Raw genomic sequence first — 17,975 nt, forward strand, 5'->3', positions numbered from 1 at the left:
CAAAAAAGAGCCAGAGAGGATAAGTTCCCTAGGATCTCCTCCTGTAGCTAATGATAACTGAAATTTGTTAGACTCCAGAATTCTGTTCTTTTCATCATTAATTTTCTCCTATAGTCTCCAGGATCTCCTCTACTCCGCCCCTCTCCCCCCCAATAATAAAAAGAGCATGATAGCCTTAAAATATTATACTATTTTTTTTGTTGTTGAGGGAAGAAACAGTGAGAGTAAGTGCATAAGCATGTTGGAATGGGGGGAAGATTAGGAATAGAGTTAGAGATGGGTTTGAAGTATCTCATAAGAAGACGATTGCAAAAACAGTTTATGGTAGTTTAAACTGGTAGGGAGGTTCTGGCAAAAAAATAGCTGTTCAGTATAAATGGTAGTATTATTACTCTGGAGATTGTATGAACTCTCACATAATTTAATAAAGTTCTTTTCATCTGTGGGAAAGATGAATATTATTTGTTTATATGAACAGAGACCACAGTAATAATTTAGATTTATAACTGATGAATAAAGTTATCAAAATGCTATATTATCTTACTTGGCAAGTATTTCCATTTTATAGAAAAGAAAAGCATTTATGCCATAACTAATGGCTCTTGTAATAAATACTTAGGTATTCTAAAGAATGCTGCAGTAACTATATCTGAGGTAGAAGTGAAATACATTGATTTCTTGGATGATTGAATGGAGGATATGTGCATTATCTCAGGAAGGAAATGAATTTTAGGGTTTTGTCTTTTAAATGTTTGTATTTTTTTATTTCTAGGCTGTTCGCTGCTACGAATCTCTAATCTTAAAAGCTGAAGGAAAAGTGGAGTCTGATTTCTTTTGTCAATTAGGTCACTTCAACCTCTTATTGGAAGATTATCCAAAAGGTAATTTTCCCCTTGTTAATTACTGCTTGATTTATATACATGTTTAAGATAATTGTAATTGCTTGTACTCTATCTTTATCAAGGGTACTACTATTTTTACTTAAAGAAATTGTAAGTTTATGAACATTTTAAACAATGAGAAAGAGAAGTGGGGTAGTTGTAAATGTGAAGAGTTCATATAACTCCATTTAAATCATAAGTTGGCCATCCAGTTAAACTGGTAACTATCTAACCTACATGTGTACTGCCGTTTTGTTCTGCCTTGTGAAAAATCCCTGCTCTTTAAAGGCTGTACTGTAGTTGAGAGTGAGTGAGCCATTGATAGACACTTTGGAAATTTGATACAAACTCAGCATTTCTCTTCTTTATCTGGCTATAAAACTTCCATTTTAGCTAAAAAATATTTGAACGAAAATATGATCTGTAGCCATGTTATTGTAAAGGTAAGTAATCCAGAGAGTTGATCACAGATGAGCTTGAGCATTGGATAAAATAAAATTTTTAATTTGAAAAATGTTTCCTATAAGAAATGAGTTAAATAATTGAAGGCAGTCTCCCAGAATGTGTCCTTTTTATGGTACCAAGCTGCTGACCCAGACCATTATTCACTTAGGAAGTTGAAAACACCCCCAAATACTATCTCCCTTAATAGCAAAGGCTGAATCCATAGCAAAGAAAAACTGTATCCTTGTAAGCAAGAACATTTCAACCTTTTGATGATAGTAAATATCTTAATGTGGAATAGATGGGCTTAATATGCTTGTTGTCCACAAATGTGTTTAATGGGCAGAACAACTAGCAGGTTGTTTCAGGGCTAGAGTGAAGGATTGTTTGTGTTTAATGTTGATATTTTATTATGTCACTTTTGTGTTAGGTCAAGTGAACACATTACAAATGAAAATGCAAATTTACTTTGAGACAGGTGTAATCTATGTGGTTTGGAGTTAGGCTTATTTTCCAGCTCATCTCTGTTTTTTACACCTGCATTACCATTAATAAAATACATATCCCTGAGCTTCTGTGTTCTAGTTTGTAAAATGAGGGGAGGGTGTGACAGCTCAGGTTTCGAGATTGCTATGTGAAACTGGTTAGTACTTAGCAAGATAGCTTCAAGATAATAGGTATTAATAATTTTAATATGCTATCACATATTTTAATTAAAACTAGTAAATTATTAAAAGGAAACCATTATGTAAAAGAAACAGAAATCTGGGCAATCTAATTTTTCAATGCTATACCTTTTTCTTGTAGAGCACACTGATTTGAGAGCACATAGAGATCCAGACTTGAAAATTAGGTTTGCATGTCGGGCTGTTTGCCCTTGCTGCTTAGTGGTCATTAAAATATATATTAACTTTGAAAATTTTGTTAGTTTGTGAATTTAGCTACGTTTTCCATTTATAAAATGTTTGGCTGTGAAGGTAATGAAGAATACAGGGTTGTTTGTTTTGGAGGTATCTTTCTTTTTTGGAAGGTGAGGTAGGGGGCATGTGACAACTAGACTATGTTGGCAGACTAGCAATCTAATAAGATGGGAGAAGAGAAAGATAACCTAAGGATTTAAGTCTTTGAAAACATGTGCTCTTTGACCCATTTACTGTCATGTAGACGAATTGGCCATTAATAGGTAGGCAGTAGGTTGATTATTAGTAACAGGAAGGAGAGAATGGATGCAGAGGTATACATATGTATTTTAGTATATTTTAGTATTTCAAACTGATGGCTTCTGTTTCCTAGGCATGAGTTCCTTTGTTTTTTGTTTTGTTTTGTTTTGTTTTTTGTTTCGTTTTTTTGTTTGTTTTAATCCTTGAGGATTTATTGACCACATTCTCACCAAAAAAAACCCAAAAAACAAAAAACCTTTTTTTAAACAGCACTTATTGAAGGCTTTCAATTCATTCTCTTGACCATCTTCCTTTAAGTCCAAAACTAGAGCCAGTGTCTAGTAGTGTCTCGTGGTGTTCCCCCCCCTCCCCGCCAAATCACCACTACACCAGTTTTTGGAAACATTTGTTATCTCAAGCTGCTTCCTTTTCTCTCTTTGGAACCAGTGCAAGAGGCGAACCTCCAACCCCAGCCAAATAGACATTTATTTTTAGAGAACAGATTGTGTACAATAACTTTTTGTGGAGTAAACATAACCATGCAATGAAACATGTGAGTAAACTGTTCAGGTATATGTATGTGGGGGATTTATTGACTGTTATTCTGAAGAGAGTTCCTGAGTCATTGCCTTTGTTTGAAATTTTCTGAGCTTTGGGTTCCTTGTGAAAAAACTGCGCCTACTTTTGTAGTAGAAAATGGTAGAACCTTTTTTGTGTATGTTTTCTGCTCTTATTTGTCATTCTGATCCCATCAGCTTTCTGTCTTGCAGGAATTCCTAAAAGTTTTTCGATCTGCAGATTAGGTATGCTTTCGTTATCATTATTGTTGTGGATTTATTTATGGAACAGTATCTTTTCTGTTATTTCAGATGAATTTGAAGCAGAAGGAAAAAAAGCTTTGTAAAACATTTTTTTAGCTTTCTGTTTGGTAATATGTACGAAGAGTTTAAATAAATTTCTGTCACTTGAATCGGTCATTTGGCTTCTAGGAGTTTATTCTAAAAAAAGTAATTGGTTAGAGGATTGTGGGAAAATGGAGGCTCAAATGCACTTGGCTTCTTGTAGGTTGAATTTCTCTGGAGAGAGTTTAGCCTACAGGATGTTTAGTAAGGAGTGCCTTTAGGAGCAACACCTGTGGAAGGTGGAGAATGGAACCACGATTGGGCAGAGGGAGAAATTAAACTTTGACAGCTTTGACCCACTCCATGGGGAGCCCTGGAGCTGGTAGATTACCATTCAGAGCTATCCCATGTTGGGCCAAGGTGACTAAGCCTTTATACTCCATCCATTCAATATTGGATGTGGGCCTTTCTGGGAAGGAGTATGACCTGGCAAGGAGGCTCTCAATGCTAGAGGCTATCTGCATATAGGACTCCCAATGGTCCTTCCTTGAAGTGGGATTTGAGTGGTTCTTCACAGTGTCTACCATACTTCCTTTTCACTCCTAATCCCAAAGCTAACCCATTAATCTCACCTGAACCAAAAAGGGCTGATGGAGCTGTTAGATTACTGCCTTAAGCCATGGAGATGATGTAGTGATTTCTTTATGTTGGAGTGCACCCAGAGACAGAGAACTCTGGGCTGAAAGACAACATATGTATTCTTATAATACATGTGTTGGATCTTAAGCAGTTTAATTAATAGAATTATATGTAAATATCTGTAAATATATGTGGCAAATGATAGGAGAGAAGATAATTACTAAGTCAAGTTAATTGTTTAGAAAATCAAGTAGCAAATTACCTCAAAGTACATAGCAAAATTATAAAAAGAGAAATCATGAGGTAAGAGACTAAGGAAATGGATGGATAGTAAGAATTCCAGAGGTAAAAGATTAGTTGAAGGAGATACAATAATTAATCATTCCTAATAATAGTATGAAAACCTTGAAACCTTTAAAAATAATTTCTTCATGGTTTGTGGTGAACTAGAGCTTTCCCTGAAATTGCAGCCAATGATATATTTTCCTCCCTTTCCTACTTCCTTCACGTAATTGGTAATTTGTTGTATTGTCTGTCACTTTTGGGCAAAATAGGTTTTGGTGGTCATAGTTCCTCACTAGTTACAAATGGCTAGGGCAAGTTACATGCTGGAGTTGTTAATGTGGAGAAGTCTCAACTCAGAATTAGTGAGCTTTCTTTGTCTTTCTTGGGTGGAATGACAGTACTCTATCTTAAGGTATGTATAGTATAAGAACATAAAGCACATGATTTTTCAATAATTTTGAGTTTGGTTTCTCCAAAAATTCTCAATGTTTTTGATTGTTGCATGGTTCATTTCTTTATTGTTTTGGCTTTTGGAACTAAAGGTTGTGATTCTGTTCTTTGTCTAAAACGTCTTTCAGATAGTCATTGAGACTTAGTTTACATAGTATATATGTTTGCTATACAATACAAATTTACTTTCTGTTGAAATAGTTAAATAAAATGAAATAAAAATACAGAATATTGATGTATATATACAGAATGAATGTTATATATCTCTCTGAAAGCTGATTGTTTCATGTGTTTTCATTGCATTCACAGTCATTGTGCCCTATTTCTCCATATAATGTCATTTAAATGTATTTAATTTTTTTTGTTTTTTGTTTTTTGTTTTTTAAATCCCTAGTACCTCCACTCCCATCTCAATATAGGAATCACCGAATTTGTTTAGTCTACTCATGACCTGGAAAATACAATTGAGAAATACCCAAGGAAGCACAACAGTGACTATAGCCCAGCTTGTCAGAAGCCCATGTCCAGCAACAAGCAAAACTTAGAGTAGCTTCAAAAACTAGATAACTGATGGTAGAACACACTGAAGGAACACAAAGAAGACACTTACTTGGCATCTTTTGTACTAAGACAAATGTGAGATATGAAGACCTTTAGTGTATTATATTAATAATGACAAAGAAGGAGTCAATCTGAGATTTCAGTGAAATGAAGATGCTGATACAGGGGTAAAAGGATTATTTGCTTCCTTGCTTTTCCAACTTCCCATGTGCTTGTCTCTATAATCTTAGATCTTTTTCTAAACAGTGGGACATGGGAACAAAGATGTGTTGCAGTGGGTGCTGTCCAGAGGGTTTTTCAAAAGCTAATATGTATTACTATATATCAATGCTATATATAAGGGAAGTTGTGTTTTAGGCAGTCATAGATTTGATTTTTTTTTTTTTTTTTTTTTTTTTTTTTTTTTTTTTTTTTTTTTTTTTTTGCAGCAAGGGGCACATCTCACATCCTTGCATAAGTTAAAATAAATATTACATACACCCCTCTATCACTTAGGGGACATAAATACATATAAATATCAACTAGGAGCAATGAAACATAAATTAAGGCCGCACTTCTTCCCCACCTGGCCTGGCCCCGACGTGTCCACATGTGTCCCATCCCGGCGCAAACCCTGTAGTGTTGAGTGCAAGTTTCCTCGGCAGTTCCAGTTTTTGGGATATGCTCTGGCACACCAGATACACCTGGTGTTTCTTTGGTTTTTCAGTCTCATTGTGAAGGTGTGGGGAGTCACGGTTAGAAGCAGCCGGGTGTTGCTGGAGAAAAGTGCTGATGTCCAGAGCATAATCTGAGGGCTCCACAGTCAGATTATGGGGTTCAAGTGTGGGAGGCGTAGGGGTGGGGGACGTCCTCCGGGGTCAGGGATGCTGGTATACACGGTCCTCAGCCATCAGGATTTGGCAGAAGACGATGGTGAGCAAAAGAAAGAGAAGTCTTTTGGCAGGGTTTGGATCCTCAGCTAGCGGCTGGTGCAGGACCACTTGTGGGTAGAGGACCCTATGGCTGCGCTTTCTGTGGCTGCGGGAGGCACTGAGGCGCTCAGTGGAGGCCACTGTGCTCTGGGAGAGAGTTGAAGGTGAAGATCTCAGGACCAGAGCTTCGCTGGGGTCCTTAGCTGGTGAAGGGTACCAGGGTCGGGCCCGCAGGACAGTCATGATGGGGAGGGAGCTGCGAGAGTGACACTGGGCAGAGAGGAAGGACGACTGTCCATAGATTTGAATTTGAGAAGGCAGAAACGTGGCCAGAGAGCTGGACACATCTTCTATATACAATGAAACTAATAATATAAGCTCTGAGATACCATTTATCCCAGGGTATAAATATAACTTTTTCAGTTCAGCCTCAGAAAAACAAAGCAAAACAAAGCAATCTATTGACCTCATAACCTGAGGCAACGACAACCTGTTCTGGCCTGAAGATAACAGTGCAACTGACAGATTTATTAGTTCTTTCCTTCTCTTCCATACCCATGGACCCACCCATTAGCAGCTAACCTACTGCCTATAGTGTTAAACATTGTGCTAGGAATGAAAAGAGTAATACTGAGTTCTGCCAGTGGTTAGTGCATGGTCTAATATAGGAGTATAGATTGAGTTTTAAATCTTTTCCTTCATTGCATTTATATTGCATCTAACTCTGAAGAAGACTCTTCTTCTGGCAAGGCTGTTATCCTTAACCTACAGTGTTATTTCTTTTCATCCTTGCCCTGTCTCTATGGACTTGTCATCAGGCATGTCTTTCTTATGTTTTGACAATCTTAACTCAGGGCCGTAATATTTCCAAACATGTTAAATAAAGGCTCTGTCACTTACTAAATTTTATCCCTCTTTATTCCCTCACTCTGTTTCTCTAGATCTCTCTTTAATTCCAAACAAGTTAAAATATCGCTTTGGATTTCTCTTTATTTTTCAGTTGCACCTTATTCTTTTACTGAAAAAACTTGGAGTGTTTGTGACCTGTAAGGAAATAACTTGGATTAAAGGGCTTGATGTCACAGTCTTATTAGGATTTGGTGAAGTCAGGATTAGAACCCAGGTTTGCCTAAAGCTTCTTTATACTTTTCCTACTATATTCTGTTGCCTTCAATATGGCCCTCCTTTGATAATGTTCACCACCCCTGATTTTAACACAAATGTACTAATTTTAACACAATAAATGCACTTATTTTAACATTTACACAAATAATATGTTCATAGTTTAAAAAGGAAGACATTAGAATACATTTAACCATGAAAGGTAAGTAAACAACCTCAGAGTAGGAGCTATGTAATTGTTCACATCTGTATTTCACCGCATCTAACTTGGTGCTAGTGACTTAATATACTTAAGAAATCCTACGTGAATATATTAATAACCCATTGGTATTTTATTACCTAGAGGCAAAATTTTTAAAAAACATTTTTTGATATAAATCTTTAAAGACTTTCCTATTAAAATAGATTTGCAGTATTTAAACATTGAATTAAACTCTACAACTTTCTTTAGACCAATGTACCATGTTTATCTTGCTCTCAGAAACATACCTTGTAACATTTCAGTTTTGCTGCATATTGTTTTATCATATACGTAGAAAAATTCCCTATTAGATGTGTAAACTGTTTCTTTTTTTGCTGTTAAAATAATTGCTATGTTGTTTATCCTTGTAGCTGAATCTTTGCTTACATCTTTGTTTGTATTCTTAGAAGGAATACCTTGATGCTATAGGTAGGATTTACTGAGTGAAAGGATATGTATATATTAAAACTTTTGACAGGTATTGCTAAATTATGCTGCACAAATGTTTTACTAATTTGTACTTACAGTACTAGTAGACTGATAAAAACTACTTATTTTCTTGAATTCTTGCCACTACTGGGTATTTCCCTTATCACTACTAAGAATTACTACCATCACTATTTTATCATTTTTATGTATGGAAAATGGAAAACATCACAATTATGAAGTTAAAGGACAGATGACTGTGCGTAGTACCCTCTCCCAACTGTAGATGATTCTTTTATCCTTGATAATTTCTTGTTTGATTTCTTAACCCTTATTTTTATGGGGTAAAAGGCAGACTAAAAGAGAATGTGGGAGAAAGATTACAGAATCTTTAAGTTGTTAAAATAGTTAAGCTTAACTTCTGTTTTCTTTTGCATTTTTTTTCTGACCTAGCTTTTTAGTACTTTGCCAGTTTTCTATAATCTATTAAATTCATTATATTTTTCGTTTTTATTCTAAAAAGACTAAATTGGCTTATTTGAAAACAAAACTCAAATGATAAAAAAAAATTCAAAATTTAGGGTGGATTTTCTTGTCGATTATATGAGAGGAAGCATCACAAACGAAATAGTTTCTTTCCGCTTTGAGGTAATTGAGCTCTTAGTCATTCTTGGAAGTAAGATATCTTGTGAGAACAGATAACCCATCATATTCTGGTTAGCCTTGGAAAATCTTAATCCTTTTATCAGATTCAAGAGGTAGCCTAGATTCTGTTTAAGTGCAGGTCTGAGATGTGACTGTACATACACCCTTGAACTGTGTATTTGACATTTTTACCACGTTTGACTATGAGTAGGAGGCCCCCAGATTTCTAAATTTGGTCTTAAATATCACTGTTTGGAGGTGGATTTGGTGGGATGCTTGTTACAATGTTTCTTTTAATGTTTAATGTTTCTTGTATTATTGATTTTGAAATGGCACATAATTGTGACTATTTTCCTTTTTTCAGCATTATCTGCATACCAGAGGTACTACAGTTTACAATCTGACTACTGGAAGGTTAGTGAACATTTGCATACCCATTTCCTATTTGCTTTTTGGGCAAGTTTCTGCTGGTTAAACTCAAAATGGATTGTGCTCTTTTTGTTTGTGTGAGTGTGTGTGTGTTTGTATATTTTGTTAAATTACTTAAAAATATTACTTCTATGAAAAAGGATTTGGAAAACGAAAAATGAGTGTTCTTTGTGCTATCTTGTATAAATCACCTTGTATTTTATTAAAAGAATTAGATAACTCCGACACAATCTATTGGCCAAAGATGATCCTAACTGTGAGAATTTAAAAGCGAGCAAGACCAAGCAGCAACAAAACGATTCTTTGGTTTTCTTAAATTGGTATCTGGGAATAAAAGTCTGAAGATGGGTGTATCCAGCTGAAAAGAGAAGGCATAATGGGAAAGTTATAATGGAAATCTTTCATAGTACAGTCTGTTTATAATTGGAGTTCTGATTCAGCTGACCATAATCATGTTTAAAAAGACCTACTTAAATGAAGAACTGTGCATTGCAATGAATCATCTATTTTCTTAGTTTAAGCAGTGCATAAAGTTACCTGGGCAGATCAGTTTTTTATATCATGTGTATTTTTATGTATAAGTTTATTGACTAATGGAGGTTTCTTTATCTGAATTGCCATTTCAGATTTTTTAGATGGATTTTATTTTTCTGTTGCCTAGTTTCTCTCTCTTTTTGATGTGTTGAAGATATAATTATATACTTTGGTAATTTAAAAAAATATTAAAAATATCTTCTCTAATCTGTGGCTTATCTTTTTAAAAAAAGTTCATTGGAGTATAATTTACATATCATAAAATTTTAACTATGCAATTCAGTGACTTTTAGTACATTTCCAGAGTTGTGCAAGCATAACCACAGAATCTTAGGACTTGCCCATCTCCCCTTAATGAAACATCATGCCCAACCTCTCTGGCAAGTATTAATCTACTTTCTGTCTGTATCTATTTGTATTTTCAGGATAGTTCATACATATGGAATCATATAGCAGATCGTCTTTCGTAATTGGCTTCTTTTAGTATATGTTTTCAAAGTTGATCCATTTGTAGTATGTATTCATACTTTATTCCCTTTTACTATCTAAAAATATTCCAGCGTATGGATGGATGTACCTCATTTTATTTATCCATTCATTAGTTGATGGGCATTTTAGTTTTTTCCACTTTTTAGCTATTGTGAATAATGCTGCTATGAACATTTGTGTACAAATTTTTGTGTGAAAATATATAGTTTTTTTCTCTTGAGTAGATAACCAGGAATGGAATTGCTGGGTTGTAGAATAAATCTATGTGTTGTTCCACATCTTTGTGGGAAACATTCATTTTTCACCATTGAATATGTTAGCTGTAAGGTTTTTGTAGGTTTAGATTGAAGAAGTTCCCTTCTGTTACTAGATTTACTTGGAGGTCCCCCCCCCCCCCACCCCCCATTATTTATATTGAATAGATGTGAAATTTGTCAGGTTATCCTTCTTCATCTATTGAGATCCTATGGATTTTCTCTTTAAATTTATTATATTGTTAATTAATTACAGTGCTTTATTTTTCAGATATTCCCTAAGTAAACCTCTTTTAGTTAAATGTGTTACATTACATTGTTGGCTTCAGTGTAGTAATATTTTGTTAAGGATTTCTGTATCTTTGTTAATAAGTGATATTAATTACTTGGTCATTTTCTTCACATGACTGTCTGATTTTTGCATCAGGATAATTTTGGCCTCATAAAATGAATTGGGAACTGGTCTTTCCTGTAATGTGTGTGTAGGGTAGGTAGGTAGGTATTATTTCTTCCTTAAATGTGGACTACAATTTACCAGCAAAATCATAAAGTCATCTATCTAAGCCTATAGGTTTGGTGGTTTTTTTTTTTTTTTTTTTTTTTTTTTTTTTTTTGTGGAGCACTTTTTAACTACAAATTCAATTCCTTTAGTATATACACAGGTGTTCAGGTTTTCTATTACTTCCTGGGTTAGTTTTGTTTTTCAAGAAATTTGTCTATTGTCAGATTTACTATTTTTTCTATTATAACCTTATTTTCCTTTTAATAATTGTAGAATCTGTGATGAAGTGTATACCCTCTTTCATTCCTAATATTGGTAATTTGGTCTTCTCTTTTTTTCCTTGATCAGCTTCGTTAGAAGTTCTTTAACTTCATTGATCTTTGTAAAGAATCAGATTTTTTCCCCATGGATTTTTTTCTTCAATATTTTTTCTGTTTTATATTTCATCTATTTCCTACTTCATTGATTCCCAGTTGTCTTTATTTGCTTCTGCTTAGTTTGTGTTTAATTTTCTCTTCTAATTTCTGAAGGTGAAAACTTAGATTATTGGTTTTGTCTTTTCCCCCTAATATAAGTATTTAAAGGTATATATTTCTCTTAGTATTGCTTTAGCTGTATTTCACAAATTTTTATATTTTGTATTTTCATGATCATTCATTTGAAAATATTTTCTACTTTGTGCGTTCTCACTCATGAGAGATACATATTTGGCTTCCTGTAGTTTGGTCAGAATATTGGAGTTTTTAAAATATCTCGTACTTGGATGGGAGACCACCCAGGAAGACCCGGTGCTGTAGGCATAAAAAAAATAAGGGATTGTAAGCTGACAAGGTCCTTGCAATCCGCGAGGCCAACCAAGGATTGCCTCACCTTAAAAAAAAATAATTAAAAAAAATAAAATATCTCATAGTTAATGATTTCTATTTCTCTTATACAACATACTTTGTATGGTTTCATTCTTTTGAAATGTATGGAGACTTCTTTTTTGAACACTTGAAAACAAATGCGTGATTCACATTTGTTGGTTGTATTGTGCTATAACAGGTAAAGGTCGCTAGTAGTGTTTTTCTGATCTGTCTTGGAAGAGTTTTTTGGTCTTTGTCATTTGCTGAGAGTTGATTATCTTCCTATGGTCATGGAACTGTCTTTTAATTTTGCTTTAAAAAATATTTTGAAGCTTTTATTAGGTACATAAACGTTTATATTTGCTATTTTTACCTGATGAAGTGACCTTTCATTACTATGAAATATTTTTTACCTTTGGTAATTCTATTTCTCTTGGCAGGTGTTTTATCTGGTATTAATATAACCATACCATTTTTCTTAGCCTTGTATTCACATGTTAATATCTTTTCCCTTTAACCTATTGGTAGCTTTATATTTACAATTCTTCTTTTGTAGAAAGGTTTTAAGTGGGCCTTGCTTTTTATCCACTCTGGAAATCTCTGCTTTTTCCTTGCATTCTTGTAATGCTGCATTGCTGTAAACTGTTGCATTACTTATAACTATTGGCAGTTAAAATCATTCAAGTTGGGTTTGCTTCTTTCATTTCACTTTTTTGTTTTATGTTTGTTCCCTCAGTTTCTTAGTTTTATGTTTCTACTTACCTGCCTCCCCCTCAACCCCCTTGATATTTGATCTATTTTACTTTCCTTATCCTATTGGCCTTTTCAGCTATTCTTTTCATTTTTTTTTTGTTCAGTGGCGGTTCTAGGGATTATAGTATACACCTTTAATTTTTCACACTGAAGTATCAGTTAATATTGTACCAATTCATATAACATTTAGAAAGTTTACAATTATAGGTCTAAATCTTATCCACCCATGTCCTTTATGTGTAATATTGTTACACGTATTAGAGCTATGCTATTGACTCCACAAGATGTTATTTTGCCTTAGACAGGCCTATATATTAAAATATAATAATAATTGCTTGTATTTACACATATATTTACCATTTCTGATGCTCTTCTTTCTCTGAATTGTTTTCACGTATTGTCATTTTCTCTTAGGCCAAAAAATTTGGTCTATCATTTCTCATAGTAAAGGTCTGGTGGAGATGAATTTATTTTACCTGAAAATATTTTTTGACTTCATTTTTAAAGGACATTTTTGCCGGATAGAGAATTATGGGTTCACGTGCCCTTTTTTTTTAAAAGTGAAATTCTGCTCTCTTCTTGCCCCTCCATATTTTCTGATGACAAATCAGCACTCAATTGACCCACTCACTATTCCCCTGCATACAATTTATTGTTTGCTCTTTCTAAGATTTTCTTTTTATCTTTGACTTCCTAATATACTTTGATCAGGATATACCTCTGCATGATATATTTATATTTATATATTTATATTTATGCCTTTATATTTATCCTGTTGGAGCATCTTGAACCTGAAGTGAATTTGGGAAGTTTGTGTCATTATTTCTCCAAGGTAATTTTTGGTTCATTCTCTGTTCTCTCCTTCTGGAGAGCCAATTCCATGTAGGTTAGTTAATTTCTTTTTATATATATGTCCTTGATGGGCTTTTGATTTTTCTTTCTCTTTAGTCTTTACATTGGATAATTTGCTTTTCTGTTTCAAAGTTCATTTTCTCTTTCTTTTGTCATCTTCATTTAATAGTTCAATCCATTGAATTTTATATTAGTTACACTATTTTTCAGTTTTAGATTTTCTATTGGGTTCTTTTTTATTATTTCTCTTTCCCGTTGAGATTTCCTGTTTATTATTCATGAGCTTATTTTTAGTTGATGATAATTAGAATAGGCACTGTAAAATCCTTGTCTGTCATTTCTAGCATCTTTGTCATTTTGAGTTTGGTCTCAATTGATTTTCTTTTTTCCTGAGAATGTGTTCTGTTTTCCAGGATCTTTGTATATTGCATGATATTGTGTTGGGTACGCTATGAAATTATGCTAACTCCTGATTCTGTTATTTTCTTAAGAGTTTTTTTCTCTTTATCTCAGGTGGTTATCTTTATTGGATTTTGAATTGCAAACTGTTTCTTCTGGTGGCAGTTTAAGTATCAGTTTAGGTCTTTTGTCTTTAATTTAGTTGTTTTGAGTGTAACTTGTATACAGGAGTCAGCCAGACAGGTGGGTAAACAGAATTGAGGGTTCCCCTCTGTGGTTCTTTCCTTTCTGGGATTTCTCTTGAGTAGGATCTGATTTCTCTTGATTTCAGCCTTCTTGTTTCCTTCCTTTACTCCCTCCCACCCTTAATATTAATTTTTTATAAATTTTCAATTATTGTTGACATACAATATTATAAAAGCTTCAGTTGTGCAACAAAATGATTAGATATTTGTATAACTTGTCAAGCGATCCCCCATAGGTCTAGTACTCATCTGACATTACACATTGTTATTACAATATTATTGACTATATTCCCAATGCTGTACTTTATAACCCCATGACTATTTTTATACCATACAATTTGTAATTCTTAATCCTTTCCTTTTAAAAATATGGAACACGTTACGAATTTGCATGTGATCCTTGCACAGGGGCCAAGGTAATCTCTGTATCGTTCCAATTTTAATATATGTGCTGCCGAAGCGAGCACAGCTTTCTGGTTTTCTGCATCAGAAGGATTCTGCTTTTTCTATCATTGACCCACTATCATGTGCTATGACTGGCACCAAATAAATAGCTGTGAAAATGGGAAATAATTTCTACAACTTTCTTCCTCTGAGCATGACCTATACAAGTTTCTTATTGCTGTTTAACACCACAAAATTTAGTGACTAAAACAACACAAATGTAAATATCTCAGAGATTTGGAAGCCAGAGGTCAAAATGAATTTTAGGGGTTAAAATCAAGTTGTCAGTAGGGCTGATTCCTTTTGGAGGCTCAATTGCAGAATCTGTTTTCTTGTCTTTTCTAGCTTCTAAAAGCTGTCAGCGTTCCTTTGTCTCATGGCCCCATATCATGTTGCCTTTTTCCCCATGTTGCATTCTTTGGACTTTGACTTTCTCAGCTCCCTCTTATTATGGACTCTTGTGATCATATCTGGCCTACCTTGATAATCCAGGGTAACCCTCTCATCTCATCATCTTTAATTTAATCACAACTGCAGAGTATCTTTTGTCATGTAAGACAAAGGTCCACAAACCCCAGGCTGTGGATCAGTACCTGGTCCATGACCTGTTAACACCTGGGCTGCACAGCAGGAGGTGCGCGGTGGGTGAGTGAGTAAAGCTTCATCTGTATGTGCAGCAGCTCCCCAGCACTAGCATCACTGCCTCAGCTCCACCTCAGATCATCAGGCATTAGTTAGATTCTCATAGGAGCACTTTTCCTGGTGCCAAAAAAGGTTGGGGGCCGTCAATAAGATAAATATTCTCAGTTCTAGGGATTAGGATGTAGACATCTTCAGGGTATTATTCAGACTACCATATCTCCCCAGGAGAAGCCGCTTGTTTTTGTTTACTCTTTTTCCCTCCCTAATTACAATTGACAATATTATATTAGTTTCAGGTGTACAGCAATAGTGGCTAGACATTTATATAACTTATGGAGCAGTCCCCCCACCAATAAGTTTAGTACCCACCTGGCAGCATACATAGTTAATACAATATTGTTGACTGTATTCCTGTGCTATACATTATTTCCTTGTGACTGTTTCGTAACTAATAATTTGTACTTCCTAATCCCTTTATCTCTTTTACTCAGCCCTCCAACTCCCCTCCCATCTGGCAGCCGTCAGTTTGTTCTCTCTGAGTTTGTTTCTGTTTTGTTCATTTATTTTGAGATTCCATATGAAAGTGAAATCTTATGGTATTTGTCTTTCTCTATCTGAGTTATTTCACCTGGTGTAATACTCTCTAGGTCCAACCATGTTGTCACATATGCTAAGATTTCATTTTTTTTTTTTAGTGGCTGAATAGTATTCCATTGTGTATATGTATCACTTCTCTATTGATGGACACTTAGGTTGCTTCCATATATTGGCTATTGTAAATAATGCTGCAGTGAACATAGGGATGCACATATCTTTTCGAATTAGTGTTTGGAATTCTTCAGATAAATACCTACAGTGGGATTGCTGGTTCATGTGGTAGTTCTATTTTTAATTTTTTGAGGAACCTCCATACTGCCACCAACAGTGCACAAGGGATTCCTCGTCACATCCTTGCCAATCCTCGTTTGTTAATTTATTGATAGCCATTCTGACAGGTGTGAGATGACATATCATTGTAGTTTTAATTTGCATTTCTCTGGTGATTAGTGATGTACAACATCTTTTGGCCATCTGTATCTCCTCTTTGAAGAAATGCCTATTCAATCCCTCTGCCCATTTCTTTCTAATTAGATTGTGTGTGTGTGTGTGTGTGTGTGTGTGTGTGTGTGTGTGTGTTGAGGTATAGGAGTTCTTTATAAATTTTGGAGATTAACCCTTTATCAGATGTATCATTGACAAATATCTTCTTTAATTTGGTAGGATGTCTTGTTTTGTGGTTGGTTTCATTTGCTGTGCATTAACTTTTTAATTTTATGTAGTCTAATTTGTTAATTTTTTGTTTCCCTTGCCTGAGAAGACATATCAGAAAAAAAATATTACCAAGAGTAGATTCAGAATTTACTGCCTATGTTTTCTTCTAGGAGTTTTATGGTTTCCGATCTTACATTTAAGTCTGTAATCGATTTTTAGTTTATTCTTGGATATGGTGTAAGAAGGTGATCTGGTTTAAAATTTTTGTATGTATTTGTCCAGTTTTCCCAGCACTATTTATCGAAGAGACCATCTTTACCCCATTGTATATTCTTGATGCCTTTGTCATAGATTAGTTGACCATATAGGAGTGAGTTTATTTCTGGGCTCTCTGTTTTGTTACACTGATCTGGGTGTGTCTTTTTTTATGCCAATACCATGCTACTTTGATTATTATAGCCTTGTAATATTTTTTGATATCAGGTATTGCGATGCCTCCAACTATGATCTTTCTCAAGATAGCTGTGGCTGTTTGGGGTCTTTTATGGTTCCACATAAATTTTAGGATTATTTGTTCTAGCTCAGCGAAAAATGCCATTGGTATTTTGATAGGGATTGCATTGAATCCATAGATGGCTTTGGACATTTTGTGTGGATGTTTTGATTGTTAATTCTTTCTATCCATGAGCATGGTACACGCTTCCATTTGTTTACATTTTTTTCAGTTTCTTTTTTCAGTGTCATAATTTTCTGAGTACAAGTCTTTTACCTTTTTGGTTAAAAATGACAGTTGTACTTTTTCTTTCCAATTTGGATGCCTTTTATTTCTCTTTCTTGTCTGATTGCTATAGCTAGGACTTCCAATACAATCTCGAATAGAAGTGGTGAAAGTGGACATCTTTGTCTTGTTCCCGATCTTAAGAAAAATGCTTTTCGTCTTTCCCCGTCGAGTATAATTTTAGCTGTGGGCTTGTCATGTATAGCCTTTGTTACGTTGAGGTATGTTCCCTCTATACCAACTTGGTTACAAGTTTTTATCATAAATGAGTGTTTCTGCATCTCTCTCTGATATGATTTTCATCCTTCACTTTGCTTATGTGGTATATTATGCCAATCAATTTGTGGATATTGAACCAGCTTTACATCCTGCGAATGAATCCTACTTGATTGTGGCATATGATCTTTTTAATGTATTGGTAAATTCAGTTTGCTAATATTTTATTGAGGATTTTTACATTTATGTTCATCATGGATATTGGCCTATAATTTTCTTTTCTGCAGTGTCTTATCTGGTTCTGGTATCAGGGTAATGCTGGCCTCATATATGAGTTTGAGAGCCATTCTTCCTCTTCAGTTTTTTGGTATAGTTTGAGAAGAATAGATATTAATTTTTTGAATATTTGATTAAATTCACCTGGGAAGCTATCCCATCCAGGGTTTTTGTCTGTTGGAGTTTTTTTTTGTTTGCCGATTATGTTTTGTTAGCAGTCATCAGTCTGTTCAAATTTTCTGTTTCTTCCTTATTCACCTTGGGTAGGTTGTATATTTCTCAGAATTTGTATATTTCTTTGCTTATCCAGTTGTTAGCATATAACTGTTCATAGCATGTTCCTGATAATCTTTTGTTTTTCTATAGTGTCAGTGTTACTTCTCGTCTTTCATTTCTGATTTTATTTGGGCCCTCTGTCTCCTTTTCTTCATTCTAGCTAAAAGTTGATCAGATTTTTAT

The 17,975-nt window shown here is 34.5% G+C and overlaps 1 protein-coding gene and 1 non-coding gene across 14 annotated transcripts in view; one reads left to right on the forward strand and one right to left on the reverse strand.

Annotated features, from left to right (window-relative positions):
• KDM6A (lysine demethylase 6A) overlaps nucleotides 1-17,975 on the forward strand; it is a 193,514-nt gene that overhangs the window by 50,641 nt on the left and 124,898 nt on the right. For 11 of the 13 annotated variants that reach the window (XM_016166654.2, XM_016166661.2, XM_016166659.2 and 8 more), the window contains exons 3-4: nucleotides 773-881; nucleotides 8,972-9,021. The exons of the other annotated variants lie outside the window; for them this stretch is intronic. In XM_016166654.2, the coding sequence (XP_016022140.1) occupies nucleotides 773-881; nucleotides 8,972-9,021 (159 nt within the window). The remainder of the gene's footprint in view (nucleotides 1-772; nucleotides 882-8,971; nucleotides 9,022-17,975) is intronic. 13 annotated transcript variants of the gene reach the window in all.
• On the reverse strand, nucleotides 14,273-14,376 carry LOC118608136. Its single transcript, XR_004952934.1, has one exon. It is a non-coding gene; the product is annotated as a U6 spliceosomal RNA (small nuclear RNA).

This window comes from Rousettus aegyptiacus, unplaced genomic scaffold, assembly GCF_014176215.1.
Source record: "Rousettus aegyptiacus isolate mRouAeg1 unplaced genomic scaffold, mRouAeg1.p scaffold_m13_p_9, whole genome shotgun sequence".
Lineage (NCBI taxonomy): Eukaryota > Metazoa > Chordata > Mammalia > Chiroptera > Pteropodidae > Rousettus > Rousettus aegyptiacus.